The sequence below is a fragment of the Sycon ciliatum genome, chromosome 1 (genome assembly GCF_964019385.1).
Source record: "Sycon ciliatum chromosome 1, ocSycCili1.1, whole genome shotgun sequence".
NCBI lineage: Eukaryota > Metazoa > Porifera > Calcarea > Leucosolenida > Sycettidae > Sycon > Sycon ciliatum.
In genome coordinates this window covers 20343086-20358315 of record NC_088643.1, presented here as the reverse complement: position 1 = coordinate 20358315, position 15230 = coordinate 20343086, and the positions used below count along the sequence as shown (strand labels likewise).

Genomic DNA, 15230 nt, shown 5'->3' with positions numbered 1-15230 from the left:
CATAGAGGGTCCAATAGAGCATTTACCCCAAAATGATCTAATCATTTTGCCCCTCAGTTTACAGCTCCCATAGTTATAGGATGGCCAATATAAATTGGTTGAGTGTGGTCTCCCATATGGTCTAGTGGTTAGGATTTCTGGTTTTCACCCAGACGGCCCGGGTTCAATTCCCGGTGTGGGAAACGGTTTCCTTTTTCTTTCTTTTTTTCATTTTTTTTGTGGTGCTTGGGCGATATCGCGATATCGATGCTTCGGTAGATTCTTCCGATTATTTTCAATTTACAACACCGTCAGTAGAATCCAGAGAAATCAATTTCGAGATGAAGGCAATTTGTTTAACCTGCGCCAAGAATTTGTACATATTGGTGAACGCTCTGTGCGTTTACTGCACCTTTACAACTACAAGTACCGTAAACTGCCCAATATTCGCGTCACTAAATTTTCGCGATTTCTCAGAACCAGCGAGTTTGCGATGGCAAAGGTTCGCGAAGCACTGGGGCCTCCTTACATACACCCACTGTTGAATTTAGATTTCACGATAGTTAATATTCGCGTTACGCTCTTCTCGCGAAAATAGCGAACATTAATCCGTCGCGAATATTAGGCAGTTTACAGTAACTGTACAAGGAGCCGGATACCGTTACAGCCATGATCTTTCCCCAAGTGGTTCTCCAGTGTAGGTATTCACTATGAATTCCAGGTGTTCGTACATGGCCGGCCGGCTGTACACTGTTGCTCTCTTGTTGTTCGAGAATTTCCAAACCTGGACTCGGAAAATGTGTAATTCAGCGTGTACGTGTTACATTTCACGATGGTGGTAGTCTATGGGGTGTGTTGTACGTCCCAGGCATGGTGGGCGCTGTTAAGAAGACCTGTATACTAACTCCTTGAGGTGGAGATCACTTGTCCTGTTGACTATAAGTACGTAGTGCAATCCATTCGGCTTTCGACACAGCTTGAATGGGTATATTTTAGTATCATAAAGCTGAAAGCTGGCCTGAGACTCCCTTGTGCTGCTCCTCCTGAAGATTTGCAATCCTTGCTCCCATCTGCTGCACCCTGATAGTGATACTTTGTAACAATTTGAGTGGGCATCCTCCAGCACCGTCTCCGTGGCGCAATCGGTTAGCGCGTTCGGCTGTTAACCGAAAGGTTGGTGGTTCAAGCCCACCCGGGGACGCTGATCTTTTTTTTGTTTTTTTTCTCCCACAGCTGTGTTCATGTAGCCAGGTGCAAGCACATGCTTGGCGTCAGACATACTGGTGTTCGTGATGACCATTGAGTATTCTTTTGCTCACACTGTAGTATCTATTTATTTTAATTTTTGCAAAATACATGAAGAAAAAACGGTGTGTCGGAAATGTGTCTGGTCAGACATTGTAGCAAGCGAACAGAAGGGACCAGATTCCAGTTGATTCTGCTTATAATCAACTCGCCCGTTCCGTATTACGAGATTCATTTGCAGGGAACCTTTTTCGTATGTCCACATAGGAGCACAATGGAAAACTGGTTCTATGTACTGTATAAGCAGAAAAATTCGTCTGGAATTTAATTTCGTCTTTTTCGTCCAAGGAGCTTTTGGACTAAATTAAATGTAGGACTAGTGTCGATTTGCCCAGCTTTTCTATACACTCTTATGATCCATGGACGAAATTTTCAACCGGACGAACTCCTTTTCTTTGGAGTTGGACGAAATTATTGACCGACGAAATTTTCTGCCTCTACAGTAGTTACTGTAAGACCAGTAATAAAATACCTGGTCTTACAGTATCTGTTTTTGTTCGTAAATGATATTACAGTGAAACCTGTCTAGGATGACCGCTCAAGGGACCTTCAAAATGTGGTCTCTGTTACCAGGTGGTCTCCTTATCCAGGGTCGTTTGACTGGTAATAGTATCCCTTGGTCCTGGTTCCAGTGGTCTTCTAGGACAGGTGGTTGCCTTGTCCGAGTGGTCACATAGTCATTGACAGGTTTTACTGTACTTGTACTTCAAAGTAACTGAATCTCTCTGTCTTTCTGCTGTGCAGCATGCAATGTAGTCACAAATCAGGTGTGGTTATGTTACACAGTCCTCGGTTGTATGGGCAGTGCCCGCGGGTGCATTTCTGTTCTAGAAGAACCCTTGGCTGGAGGAATTCATTCCTACCCGCATGTACTTAATTTGCCAAGGTTTTCATTGTGTGCCTTTGTGTACCCGCGTGTACTGTAGTGTACTGTACTTCGCTATGGCCAGAATGGGTGCAGTTCGACCCAGAAGTCGTCATTTTATAATTTTGTTGACTCGGCCTGACGTCATTGCTTTCTCAAGCACTTTCATCATTATTATGCAGAATGTGAAACCCTTTAAATAGAGGCAACATGCCTTTTCCTTACGCCCCATCATGACCGGTGACTTTGTTCCGAACAGAGATAGGCCCGCCAACTTCAATTCGTCTGTGTCTGTGGTAGGAAGTTCTCCCTCCTGGTTTGGCTTCCAGTAGGGAGGTTGCCTGCTCTCAACATGTAGGGGTAACAATGGGCATGCTATTTAAGCACGTTGACCATGCATTGGATAAAGTGCCAGTCAAACCAACGAGTGCACCGCTTTACATGCATGGCTAGCACACTTGCCACACAATCTGTGCCGAGTATAGGGAGGTTTTCAATTCTGGTCGGGAGATAGGGAGATGTTTTGAAAACACCAGCAAGATCCGCGGGAGATCTCCAGCCTGATAGGGAGATTTGGCACTTCTGCGGAGAGGTGCACACGTCCTCTTGGCTTCTTCTTGAAGTTCCTGATGTGTTTGTAAAGGCGTGGACAAAGACGAAGTGGATGGTGTTGGTGCACCTCCTCCCCCTGCCCTTGTTCATTGCTGATCCTATGCATGCAGTGTATCAGGTTGTGTGATAATCTTGCATCTGTCTCATGTATGGCCAGTCTTTCATCTTCGACATGGCGCATTATGACATACCATGATGTACATCAATCATCATGACATCCCGCGAAACTGTTGCAGTGATCGTAGTCTGTCTACTTCGTGGCGATGTGCACCTGGTACACATGGTAGATCTACATGGTGCACTGAGTCTGTGCTGGTCATGGATTGGATATCACCGGGGGAATGCGTCGCTTAGCAACAAACGTTTATTTTCAACGCATGCTGGATGAATCAAAATGTGCTTTGCGGCTTGCCCTGATCCGCTTTCTGCTTTGGCAGTGCGCGTGCAGTCTTCGCGCTCGCGTGCGAGTGATAGACCCAGCAGCCTAGGCAGCAGGGCGCTAGGGCCGACCACGAACTAGTACAAGTAGTATACTGTATAGTAGTAGAACTGGTGGTCCACATTTTGTTCAGTGTCTGGCGCTGTCTAGGCGGTGAACCCGGTCAACCCAGGAATCAGTTTCTGACAGCAGACAACTTTGAAAATTTTCATTCTACTATTTCTAGTTTTGAGGAACAATTTTGCTGATCGCCTAAACCATTGTAAACAAGCTAAAGTAGTAAAGAAGATCGGTGCACCAGTGGTACAGTAGAACTTGCTTTGCGGAACAGCGCAGTTTTCTCTTGTCGTGCCGTCGACCCTTGCTAGCTTCGTGTGATTGGAGTCGCTGGGGAAAGTAGGCCTTATGGCCGAGGCACTGAAGCGGCGTGATGTAAGTAATTGCTCACTAGCGAAGTGAATTATTTCGGGCTACAAGAGTTATCGCCTTTTGCACGATTGCATATTCTTTCATTCTCGTAGGCCGCTGCCGCTCGCCAGCGAACTATTCGCGCCTCGCAGCAGAGCGGACTGGTGTCCGCTGGTAGCTCAGCAGAGATTGCTGGCGCATCAGCAGCTGCTGGTATGTCGAGCGTGCAGCTAGAGGCGGATAGAATCAAAGCCAGACTGCGGCTGCCGCCCATTCCCACGTTGCCGCCGTCGCGTATACCACCGGATCGTAGTAGCGCGCTGATGAAGCACCGGCGTAGCAAGAAGGTGCAGGAGGAGATCGTTGACAGACTGTAAGTAGGTAGGAGTGATCGCATGTGGAGCGACATACTTCACTGACACTGTTCAGCTCTAGCCCTACACTACACCAGTTCCAGCATTTCAGACATTTCGGGTCCATTGCTAGTATTAAGCTGTGTTCACAACTGGCGCGTGTACGCTGCACGCTTGCTGTTCATGCGTGCCCAAACGCGCGCTCAGGCTTTCACAAAAAACAGCAATCCGAGACGTATTTAGCGCGTGCGACACCTTCGAGTACTTATTTTTTGACCCCGCCAGTCAAGGTGACTGGCATGTACGCTGGTACGCGCCTGATACGCGCTGAAAATTCCAACATGTTGGAAGTTCCATTTCGGCGCGTTTCCGTACGCATGGCACCCCAAAAGCCAGCAAAATACGCACAAACGCGTGGTATCACGCGTACACGCGCCAGTTGTGAACACAGCTTAAGGCTTATGCCTGTTTTGATTCACACTACAAATAAAGTATACAACAACAACAACAACAACAACAACAACAACAACAACCGATTTTAGTAATCTGTTATGGCATCAACAGATGTGCCACGTCTTCCTATCAGGCGGGGCACCTTCTGATTTTGTTGACGAAACGTCTCCCTATCTCCCGACCAGACCCCAAACCTCCTTACTGGGTGCAGATCATTGCAGCAAGTGTGATAACTGATAACCATGCATGTGCAGTGGGGCACTCGTTGGTGTGACTGGCCTCTGCATCAATACACTGCAGTATACATGTAACTCACACCTCTTGTACCGTTGAAATAACACAATAAATGCAATGTTCGAAAAATGTAATGAAAACGAATAATTCACAATACAGCGTGAATTGATCATGCTGAACCTCTATACACTGCAGTGTATCATGTGTAAGTGCAGTGCCTGGCAACCAGTGATGACTGCTGTACATGCACATGATGATGTAGCCGAAGTTAGTGCGTCCAATGTGCTTAGTGAATACCGTAACATCCTATGAACACCATACTGCGCCATGATCGGTCGCTTGGCCAACATCATGCAGCTCAGCACCCTCAGCTCAGCTCAGCTCTGTCACCATGGTCACTGATTCAGCACCCCTTTGCAATGGACTGGGCAGCATGACCCTGTGGCCTACATGTACTACTCAGTACATGTATATGGGCCTGTACTGTGGCTTACATGATTGTACTATATCCAGGCGCGTGCGCCGGTGCCCTTCAAGGGGGGGGGGGTCCGGGGGCTTCCCGCGGGAAAATTTTCAAAAAATGAAGCAAAATCCTGCATTTTGAGCGAAAAAGGGGGGGGGGGGTCCGGGCACCCAGGAACCCAAACGGGACACGCGCCTGATATCTACACTACTACTTGTACGGGAAAAATAACACAATGATTGAATGAATGCAACGTTCGCAAGTAGGATGAAAGCAACTGATACACATGTACTATAGTTCTCAGCTACTCAGTGTACTAAGAATTCAGGATACGTGTATCACATGCCACGTAGCCCACATAGCTACATAGCATGTACAGTGCTGCTCCATGGAATCCGATCGCGTGGGTCTAGTCCGCGCAGGCTGTGTGCAGCCTTAGGCCTGTGAACACTGGGCTGCGAAATTTCGCAGGGCATAAACTAGGCTCGCACGATTGTAGTTCATTGAGCAGCACCGGGCTTGCACACAACCCCAGCAGTGTATCCGACTTCTTACCCCGGTGCGATACGCAACGACTTTATCCATCACACCCCATCCTTCAGTTGTCTGATGATTTCCTATGGGCATGAAACTATTACCGTAAAGTACCGTTGATCCGTCCCCTCTCTAATTCCCGCCCCCTGTCGATTTTCTACCTGTGAAGCGACTTCGGCGTATACAACGGAATACGATGTTGACCCGACGCATGCACTGCTGTACACAAAACGTGCTAATCCAGGATGAAAATGTGCACAATCCAGCGCATCGAGTCTGATCCTCCACGTTGTTATACATCGTACTGCACTTGACAGCCTTGATCTAATTCCTGCCCCCTGCCGAAAACCCACCTGGGAAGCGACATGGCGTGGGGGGCGGATCAACGGTACTGTACGGTGGTTACATCCGGATGATGTGTGGTGCTCTGTGCCTTGTGAAGTTGTGTGCCACACCTCATCCCGTTACATTGTGGCGGTACCAAGGTACTAATGAATTATCGCCCTTGTATGATACATCCCACTGTACATTCTAGTAAAGCATAGTCTTCTAGTGATCCACTTAATCTCTGTGTTCTTAGTCGTTGTGTGCGTGTGTGTGTGTGTGTGTGATGGCATGGATCGCCGCTAGTGTATAATCTGGTCTGTTGCCGCCAGGAACTTCTGTATCAGTATCACTGTATCAGTCTCCATTCAGGCTGGTTATAGGTTTGCCCGCGCTGGCTTTTGCACCATGGCCTTGCAAGTGGCCAGGGCTCAGCTGCAGTTCTCGGACTTACGAGTCGTACATGCACACGCCAAGCCCATTCCTCTCTATTTTATGTGGTACGGAAAAGAACGACAGCTATTGAATGCTCCAGGAAGGAAATGCGATGAGAATATACAAGTAGTGTTTTGCTGCTGGTGTTGACACTGTTCCTATAGGTGATTGATTCATTGTTTGAACCAGTTTCCTCTGGTCAAATTTTGATGGGCTTCCTATTACCCAAGAGTTCCTGTCCCCCCCCCCCCCGCGTTAGCAAGAGTACATAACCCCAAGAGTGTGCAACTGCCTGCACAACCTCTATGCTGTGCTGCGACGGCAGAACTTCACATCACGTGACATGGTTCAAAAGGTTATGCTGGCAAACAGTGCAAAGTGACCACAAGAGAGTTGTACCCAAAGCTGGGCTGCGTACAACCCTGTATCTTTCATGCACAGAGTGCAAATAGTGTGTACGGGTTCATCATGTGATGTGAAGTTCTGCCGTCGCAGACCCCATAGCTGGAGTTGCACACTCTTGGGGTTATGTACTCTTGGCGTTAGTTATGAACAAGTATGCTAGGCGCCTTCTCTCAGGTCTCACACAGCCTACAATTGTTGTCACTGTATACTTCTGCCCTTTTGTGTTTCTAGTTATGCCAAGGCAAACGAGAGCTTGCTGAGCACAGCTGAGAAGGCTAAGGCACGCACTCCCTCACCGGAGTGTCCTCTTCTCCCCAATGAGGTAAGCTGCTCTGGTTAGATGTTATGCTCCTCAAGGCCATGTTTCTTCAGTGATGTTATGCTCAGCTAGCTTTGGACATGCCAGTCATACTGGTATAAGCAATACATTGTGTACCCTTGCTTGGTGTGTGTATGTGTATGTGTGTGTGTATGTGTGTATGTGTGTATGTGTGTGTGTGTGTGTGTGTGTGTGTGTGTGTATGTGTGTTTCTCTCCAGTTGATGGGCAAGCAAAGGCTGCAAGTCTTGCAGTATGACTTCTTCGAGAAGCAGGCGTACAATGCTCCTATCCCGCGCTTTCCCGATGACACCTGGCTACACATGGTGATGCGCATCTGTCTGTCCACAGACCTCCTGGAGCGCTACAGCTACTTGCTGCGGGCACTGAAAATGGAGGTGTATGAAGATTATGACACTCAGCTGCGCAAGGGCCATGGTAAGTGACTGAATGACTGCTTTCTTTGCATTACATGGATTATGCACTTCAACACAGTTTTAGTAGGTGAAATCTAGCAACGTAAATAAGGCAGCGTCCATGCCAGAGACCTTGCTATGCGTAATTGGGCCAGCAAGTAATGACATTGGACTTTGCTTGTCGCAACGGCCGTTCAATTTTCACCCGGACTGGTACCTAGTGTCACACTGTCCAGCGGCGCACTGCTTGTGAATGTCAATGAAGGTATGCAGCACGGGACGACAGATCCCCGTTCACATGCCTATGCACGTTAAGCAGTAAGTAATAATAAGCTTTCCAGCTTCTTTGAGACGAAGTCAGTGCAGATTGAGTGAGTTGCAGCATGTTGAAATCATCGCCGGATAGTTGTCCAATTTAAACTGCATTGACAGATAAGGGTTACAATGAATGAGAGATTGTAAGTACACCTGTGTCGACTACATGTTCTTGTCCTTGTTTGGCAGCTAAGCTGTTCGTGCTGTCTTCACTTGCCTGGTGTGTTGGATGCAGTATACTTTTGCCTGCGACGCCCGTGTGTGCCCGGCGTGAAAGGATTCACGGAGCCCTTGGAGCCGATACCAAGGAAGACCTTGCCACTGTAAGCTTTGCTGCATGAAATATCTCTGAGCCCTTGTTATGCCGCCGTTGTCCGTCGGTCGGATGGACGATATGGTGCAGTTGCAGCGAGCACAGACTATTTCCCTCATTCTTTTCATCAGGGTATTTGCTATTTGTTAATGGCTGAATGCTTGGTTGGAACGTCTCCATTCCTTTGTGACCTGTATGTCTGCCTACATCTGTAGCCTGTACAATGATCTAGATATGGTGTTTTCAGAATAATGGACACCTTGCCATTTTGATATACAGTCAACTTTGCTAATAACGACTGCGGATATAACGACAATTCGCGAATAACGACAGAAGTTCCATGTCCAGAGTAAAGTCCCATCTAACTGCAATACATAATTATGATGAGACTTCGGGTATAAGGACACTTCGCGAATAAGGACACTTTTCTGATGCCCCGCCGAGTGTCGTTATACGCGAAGTTGACTGTAGCATGTAGGAATATGCTTTTCCACCGCATTGCATTAGTATCTGGTGTTGTTTCCGGTATGATGGTGATATCGATGTCAATGTGCGTGTGTGCGCGCGCGTGTGTGTGTGTGTGTGTGTGTGTGTGTGTGTGTGTGTGTGTGTGTTCATCCTGCACAGTGGTCTGGACTGTTCAAGTCCCTACCATGCCAGCATTGTAGCTGCTCGCAAGTCGCTCAGCCGCCAATTGCAGATCACGCACCCTGCCGTGTGCAAGTTGTTCCAGCGCTGTCAGGCACAGAGCCAGCAGATCCTGCTGGATCCGCAATGCATAAGGTAACGCACATCGAATTTTGATGTCCACAGCAGTACTAGATATAGTATGCAGGCAAGGAGTTCTTTGTCACAACGCGAGTGTCTTGTGGTATGCGATTGACTTGCAACCACTGATTGTCTCTTTGTTGCGTGCCCTTCTGTCTGCATTTTGTGCCTTGCTTTGATCTAGTGGCCAAGGTGCAATTGAAGTTGATCTTTTCCATGGCATCATCGAGTTCGAGCTGAGCAAATCACAGGAGAATACCATGCAAAAGTGAGTGTTATTTTGTAGCAGGTAATGCAGCTTGTTTGAGAAACCATGTTCATTTTAAGACTTTGGTACTTCGGCCTTGGCCATATAATGCTATTTGGACATTTTGACGCGAGCATTGTTACGCAACTCATTCCACCCCACCACACTGCACTCTTGGCAGACTCGCTTGACATGCACTATCACCAGATTTGAGAATGCCCAAGAGCTCTGTCGCAGCATTCCTATTTCGAAAGTTCTTGTCATAGGGTCACGTATGAAAGCAGTACCTAGAGTCACATATTCCGACGTTTAGACCGTTCTTTTATTTGAACTTTCCTTCTGAGGGGGGGGGGATCATGCTTTTATTTGACCTTTCCTTCTACTGAGGTCATAGTTATGTGCATAACCAATGTATAGAGGCATGTGTATGCATCAAGACCCTCTTCAAAGTTCTGTTTGAGCCATGCTTCTGTGCAAGATGTAACAATATGCCACGAGTAGTCATGTTGTTTATGTGTGTGAACAGGACTTACAATGCGTTCTGTTCCGTATCTTGATTATCCAGGTGGGCACCAGAAGTGCTCAACTTGCTCAGTACGGCTTTGGGTCAGAATAAAGTTCAGGACGAGCGTCGTTTCTTCGCCGTGACTGGAGTTGTCATCAGCAACATGGTTGGTTCTCGTGTGTTTCCGTGCTATTTGATTACCGTGCTTCACCCATGGATGCAATTTTGGCAGATAAGAGTGCACAGGAGGTACATCAGATCTCCCGCTCCCTATGTACAGTTTTCCATGCATATTGACTATTATAGCAGGGCATACTTGTCTTTTCACGGAAAGTCACGCTCCATTGACATCACTTCACACGCATGGTATTCAGCACCTCTCAGTATATCTCACCGTGTGCTACAGGTTCTACTGATGCAGTCCACCGTGCAGTATTGATACGGAGGACCCTTTAGTATTGAGTAGTATCTACTGATGCAGTCCACTGTGCAGTATTGACACGGATGACTGTCTAGTTCTACTGATGTAGATGTCTGATGATCGCTTAGTGCGTGAAACTCGGAGTAAAACACTTTTTTCAGCCTCTTATTATTGTTTGATGTAGTCCACTGTGCAGTATTGATACGGAGGACTATCAAGTATTTACTATTGAGTAGTATCTACTGATATAGACCACTGTGTAGTATTGATACGGATGACTGTCTACCAATGGAGTCCACCGTGTAGTATTGATGCGGAGGACTAACACAGTTACTACTAGTGCAGTGCACCGTGCATGCAGTATTGCCACCATCACACACTGTCTTCTACTTGCACTGTTCTGTGTCGTACATCCCAGGCGTGGAACATCATCCGTGGCACCATTGCCGCGTACACGGAAAAGTTCTCCGACCCGGAAAGGACCACGGGCCTGCCGCTCTTCAAGCTGTGCATGTGCCTGGAGGGCAGTGATATCTTCTTTGAACCTGACCTGGCAGAGATCGAGGGTGCTATTGTTGGCGTGTGTCGACGCATCAGCCGTTGCCTGCAGTCCATTCCGACGATCGAGGTAGGGTACATTTGCAGTGACTTGTGGTTCTTACGGGTTTACTCCTGTTGAGTCGACTGGCGTAGTCTCCGGGTGTGGCACTGCACGACCATTGTGTTCTTGAGCACTGTGACATCCCATCATGTTGCTTTTTCCTCTGTGTAGCTGAGGTGTGCTTGAGATTGTCTTCTGGACGTGTTGCTCAATCATCACTCGCACAGTTCTCTTAAAAGTTATCGCCATCCTTCAGCTGTCTTGTTTCACCAGTGTTTCGTTCTAATCTACCTTTTTTTGTGCCATGTGATGCGCTCTGTGTGAACAGTCGTACATCTCTGGAGAGTCCGTGATGGAGCACTTGCGCATCACCTGCGATGAGGACTATTTGAAGAGCGTGGACCTAGTGTTGAAGCAGGCTGTTCAGCGTCTTCTTGAGGGACCCAGGGCGCACGCAAAGTTTTTCGGTTAGTTCCTGCTGTTGCTGACAGCCTATCATTGCCAACTTACCGTAGTCTGATTCCTTATCAGTATACAGTGTTGAAAAGAAAGCACCTGCCCTGGTACAATGGTTGGCCGTTCATACCTGTCATGCCTCTTCTTCCAGATTCGTACCAAGACTTGCTTGACGGCTCTGCAAGGAAGCAACTGGAGGAGTTCATTGCTGCCGAGCATAGCTTCAATGAGAGCGCAGAGGTAAGGACAGCTGATCGTAGCATGCATTTATGGAAAGTGGCATTGGTGTTGTTCACGCCTGTGTACCGGCTATTCCGTCAGTTTCGGGTACACCGTGTGCTGGTCTATAGTGCGTTTCAAAAGTATAGACCTCTAGATCTTTTCGAATAATTCAAATTTGGTTTGAGCTTTTTGAGAAATATCTTCAGGGTATTGTTCAGGCAGCTCCCGCAATTTTTCTCATATAAATTTCTAAGCGATTGGATCACAGACGCCCACTTTCGGAAATTTCATGCACAAAGTGATCAAAGATGTTATATGGTATAGATGCTGGCCTAAGGGTTTTTTTTTGAAACCAGAAATCTGGACTTTTGAAATGCACTATAGTCCTTAATGATCTAGTCCTAAATGGCAAACGATTCAGGCATAGGTCTTGGAGTATCCGTGAATTTCTACCATCCGGTCGATATGGTATTACCTATGTGGTTCATCTGCTGAGCTGGTGCGTGGCATATAAATTTACTCTTGACTGTGTTCCCTGATGTGTTAGCTCTGCTGGCTAGCAAGTTATCCCATGATGCAGGTACTGTTCCTGTTTGATTTGTCAACACTTGCATCCTTTGCTCGATTATCTCATTCTGAAGACGGATAGTCAGGAGCGGAACGGGAGTCGTTTTGTTGCTGGGTTGGTGAATGTGATCGGTCACAAAGTGCTTGCATTGGTATTGGAAGTGTAGCGCCTTATCGTATCTCTTGTGTCGGTTTTACTAAAACACTGCTCTGCTTTTCTTGTGGACATTTGTGTGTGCAAAGGAGCTGGAGAGGCTACGCGCACGCGGCTTTGATATCGCCGGACTCCCGTACTTGGAATACTTTCCGTTGATCGAGCTAGACTGCCGCAACACGAAGAATGGCCTGCTCATCCTGCAGAAAGACCTGATCGCCATGATTGCGACCGCCATGTCTGATCTTCATCGCACGGAAAATGAAAAGTACGACCTGTTGTTGGCCAGCCTGTGTCTAACTTCTAAAATGTGTCTCAGCTCTGTGGTACCTCATGTGAGGTACTTCTCAGTCTCTGAATGTGTCTCCCATATGGTCTAGTGGTTAGGATTCGGCGCTCTCACCGCCGCGGCCCGGGTTCGATTCCCGGTGTGGGAACATTAGTTTTTTTCTTTTTTTTAAACATTTTTTTAGTCCATCGGATGACATCACTGCAGAGTACTAAATTATATGTTTCTTGTACCTCTTTTCCTTGTTCGTTTGCGCACAAGGATCTGCAAGGAGTTTACGGTGATAAGGGAGAAGGCATTGACGGAGCCGAGAGATACCAAGCACATGCTCCAGCTTGATAAGTTTGTGGAAAAGGCGGCCACCATTCTTGTGCCCGCTCTGCAGGAGCGTATTAAGGTAAGCCGGGAAGGAGGTGCTGGCTAATAAAGTTTCTGGTGGTATGAACCGTACGTGATATCCAAACCCTGCATACACTAGTGTAGCAGACTACCGCAAACCACCCTCTCACATTGATTTTGCGTGTTGTGAAGCCGAATTGTGCAGTACTTATCAGGGTGAAATTCAGGCCATGCCACATATTCCATAAGAATTGGAGAATGAGATATTACAGTCAATTGCTAGATGTGAATGTTGAACGACCGACCAACCACGCATCAACATAACTCGTCATTCTCAGTAGCAGCATTGTCAAACCCCTTTTCTTGCAGCTCTTCTTATCTTTCTGCCACCATGGGTATCAGAACTGCCATCATCATCCTGGTCGTCGCACTCAGCTGGAAATGTCTGATTTTCTGAGATTGGATAAACAGGTTTCTAGAGAACAGTTTCTGTGTGACCTTGCCCAAGGCCGGTTTGATTTCTCTTCCCCATCGCCTCACCCGACAGCAACGCAACAGGCTGGGCCGGCTGCATGCCACTCTGCTCAAGCAAACAGATTTTTCATTTTTGCTATCTGACTGTGGAGTGAGAGGTAGCTGAGCCCATACAAAGTGAACGTGAACTGGGCTTCGCCTGTTCACCAGCGATTCAAACGTTTCTCGCATGTGACCCCAAAAAGTGACCATTGGTGCAACCTTGAAAAAGCTCTATATCTATTGTGTTGATGACAATGTCATTGTTGTTTTTATCTTGTTTGCAGGAGAGTCAGAACCGCATGATTCACCTCCTATCTTCGAGTACTGTCAGCGATGATGACATGGAGTTGAACTGTGCTGTTCTGGCGTGGCCCAAAGACATCATGCCAGTCTTCAATGAGCACGAAGAGGTACAGTGCAGCCGTATCCCGAGTTTTGTAATGTGCTGTTCGGCTAAGGAGTCAATCTTGTGATCTGCAAGTGTCGTATTTCTGTTGAATAGTTGATTGTTCTGTTCTTCATTATCTACCTTCACTGACAATTTTCGGAAGAGCGAAACAGCTGTCTGCATGGGCCTAGAATAATACTACACCGGAAGTGTCCTCGATATGGTGGCGTTGTGCAAGTGGAATGGATTGGTCAAGAGCACAGGTTGGAGTGGTGGAGTTCGCTCAGATTGTATACACAAGCCGAGTGTGTCATAAAATCTTCTCAACCTACATGTAGAGTAGTTCTTCTGACACTCTTACCAGATATTTCCACCGGGCGTATGTGCGTAAAGTTATTCTAATAACGAGATATCCATTTTTTAAGCTGTCGGTCACGGGTAAGTTAATGAAGCAGTCATGACGTTTCATTGCGTATCCGTTTGTTTCACAGATCTCTGCCAGAGCCAAGAAGAGAAGTGAGCAGGGCTTACTCGAGCGCCGCAACCGCCTACAGCTTGATATTGAGCAAGTCCAGGCGTAAGTACAGTAAAACTTACCAAGATGACCACTCTGATAAGGCGACCGCCTGCCCCAGAGGACCACTACAACTTGGACCAAGGGGTGAATTTTTCTTCAGTCAAATGACCCTGGATAAGAAGACCATCTCACCTGTACACGGAGACCACAACCATTGTAAGGTCTCTTGAGCGGTGTAATCTCAAATGAGGCCAAAGAACTATGTGCATGTGCAATGTGTTCTGAGTATCTTCCACACCAGTGTATAGACACCAGGCACTTCTTAGAGGATAAAAGTCAGCATTTGCTTGCTTATTGAGCCATATGTCACGGAGCAGATGTTCTGTATCCCCTTTGCATGTAGGAGACAGGAACGCAGTCTGTGTGTGTGTGCTCTTTTTCTTCTGGTTTTTGTATGTCTGAAGATGAGAACTTCTTTGTATCTCAAGCATGTGCGCATTCCATTTCTATCCGTGTGTACAGGCTTGTGGACTCTGTATCTCAGTGGTCTGATCTTCCATCCATGGGCACCTACTGCAAGGAGATTGCCTCCATACTGAAGCGCGTCGCTAAGCTGGGCGAGGATGTCACTCTTGTCAATAAGGTAACACATCAGCTGAATGCAGGCAATGCACAGTCCAAGAACACCTACCTACACTGATTCCACTGTCTGACCGATATGCATGCATGTGTTGTCTATGCTCTGAGCATTATAGCCTTTGGAGGTGACAGGAACTGTAGGCGATAGTCATTGTCTAGTTTTACCTTTGTCGCCAAGTATTAGAGCACAGACTGAGACAGGGCTTTGCTTCCAACCTTGAAGGTATATTCAAGAAGTCTACAAAACAAGAAAGTCCACTCAAAGGACCGAATGCCCAGCACAGCAACAAAAAGTCCAAGGTCACATGGCCGGGCCTGCATGCCTGCCAGGATGTATGACCCGTGGAGAATCCTAGTGACGTCAGCAGATCGGAATACACGCAGATACGAGGGTGAAGTAATCATGCCGATTACTCGTCACTTACTCGTT

At 47.2% G+C, this 15230-nt stretch overlaps 1 protein-coding gene and 3 non-coding genes across 4 annotated transcripts in view; all 4 read left to right on the top strand.

The window, feature by feature from the left end:
- The first annotated feature begins 110 nt into the window (after nucleotides 1-110).
- Trnae-uuc (transfer RNA glutamic acid (anticodon UUC)) lies at nucleotides 111-182 on the top strand. Its single transcript has one exon. It is a non-coding gene; the product is annotated as a tRNA-Glu (tRNA).
- Nucleotides 183-1106: 924 nt separating this feature from the next.
- Nucleotides 1107-1180, top strand: Trnan-guu (transfer RNA asparagine (anticodon GUU)). The gene has a single exon. It is a non-coding gene; the product is annotated as a tRNA-Asn (tRNA).
- A 2159-nt stretch (nucleotides 1181-3339) lies between these two features.
- Nucleotides 3340-15230, top strand: part of LOC135821037 (dynein axonemal heavy chain 12-like) — a 96025-nt gene continuing 84134 nt past the window's right edge. Inside the window, exons 1-16 of the mRNA XM_065334133.1 lie at nucleotides 3340-3632; nucleotides 3722-3981; nucleotides 7041-7131; nucleotides 7349-7565; nucleotides 8094-8181; nucleotides 8799-8954; nucleotides 9124-9207; nucleotides 9752-9857; nucleotides 10531-10740; nucleotides 11042-11180; nucleotides 11321-11409; nucleotides 12202-12380; nucleotides 12663-12798; nucleotides 13541-13666; nucleotides 14136-14221; nucleotides 14684-14804. Coding sequence (XP_065190205.1) covers nucleotides 3606-3632; nucleotides 3722-3981; nucleotides 7041-7131; nucleotides 7349-7565; nucleotides 8094-8181; nucleotides 8799-8954; nucleotides 9124-9207; nucleotides 9752-9857; nucleotides 10531-10740; nucleotides 11042-11180; nucleotides 11321-11409; nucleotides 12202-12380; nucleotides 12663-12798; nucleotides 13541-13666; nucleotides 14136-14221; nucleotides 14684-14804 — 2115 coding nt within the window. The 5' untranslated portion in view covers nucleotides 3340-3605. The remainder of the gene's footprint in view (nucleotides 3633-3721; nucleotides 3982-7040; nucleotides 7132-7348; nucleotides 7566-8093; nucleotides 8182-8798; nucleotides 8955-9123; nucleotides 9208-9751; nucleotides 9858-10530; nucleotides 10741-11041; nucleotides 11181-11320; nucleotides 11410-12201; nucleotides 12381-12662; nucleotides 12799-13540; nucleotides 13667-14135; nucleotides 14222-14683; nucleotides 14805-15230) is intronic.
- On the top strand, nucleotides 12478-12549 carry Trnae-cuc (transfer RNA glutamic acid (anticodon CUC)). The gene has a single exon. It is a non-coding gene; the product is annotated as a tRNA-Glu (tRNA).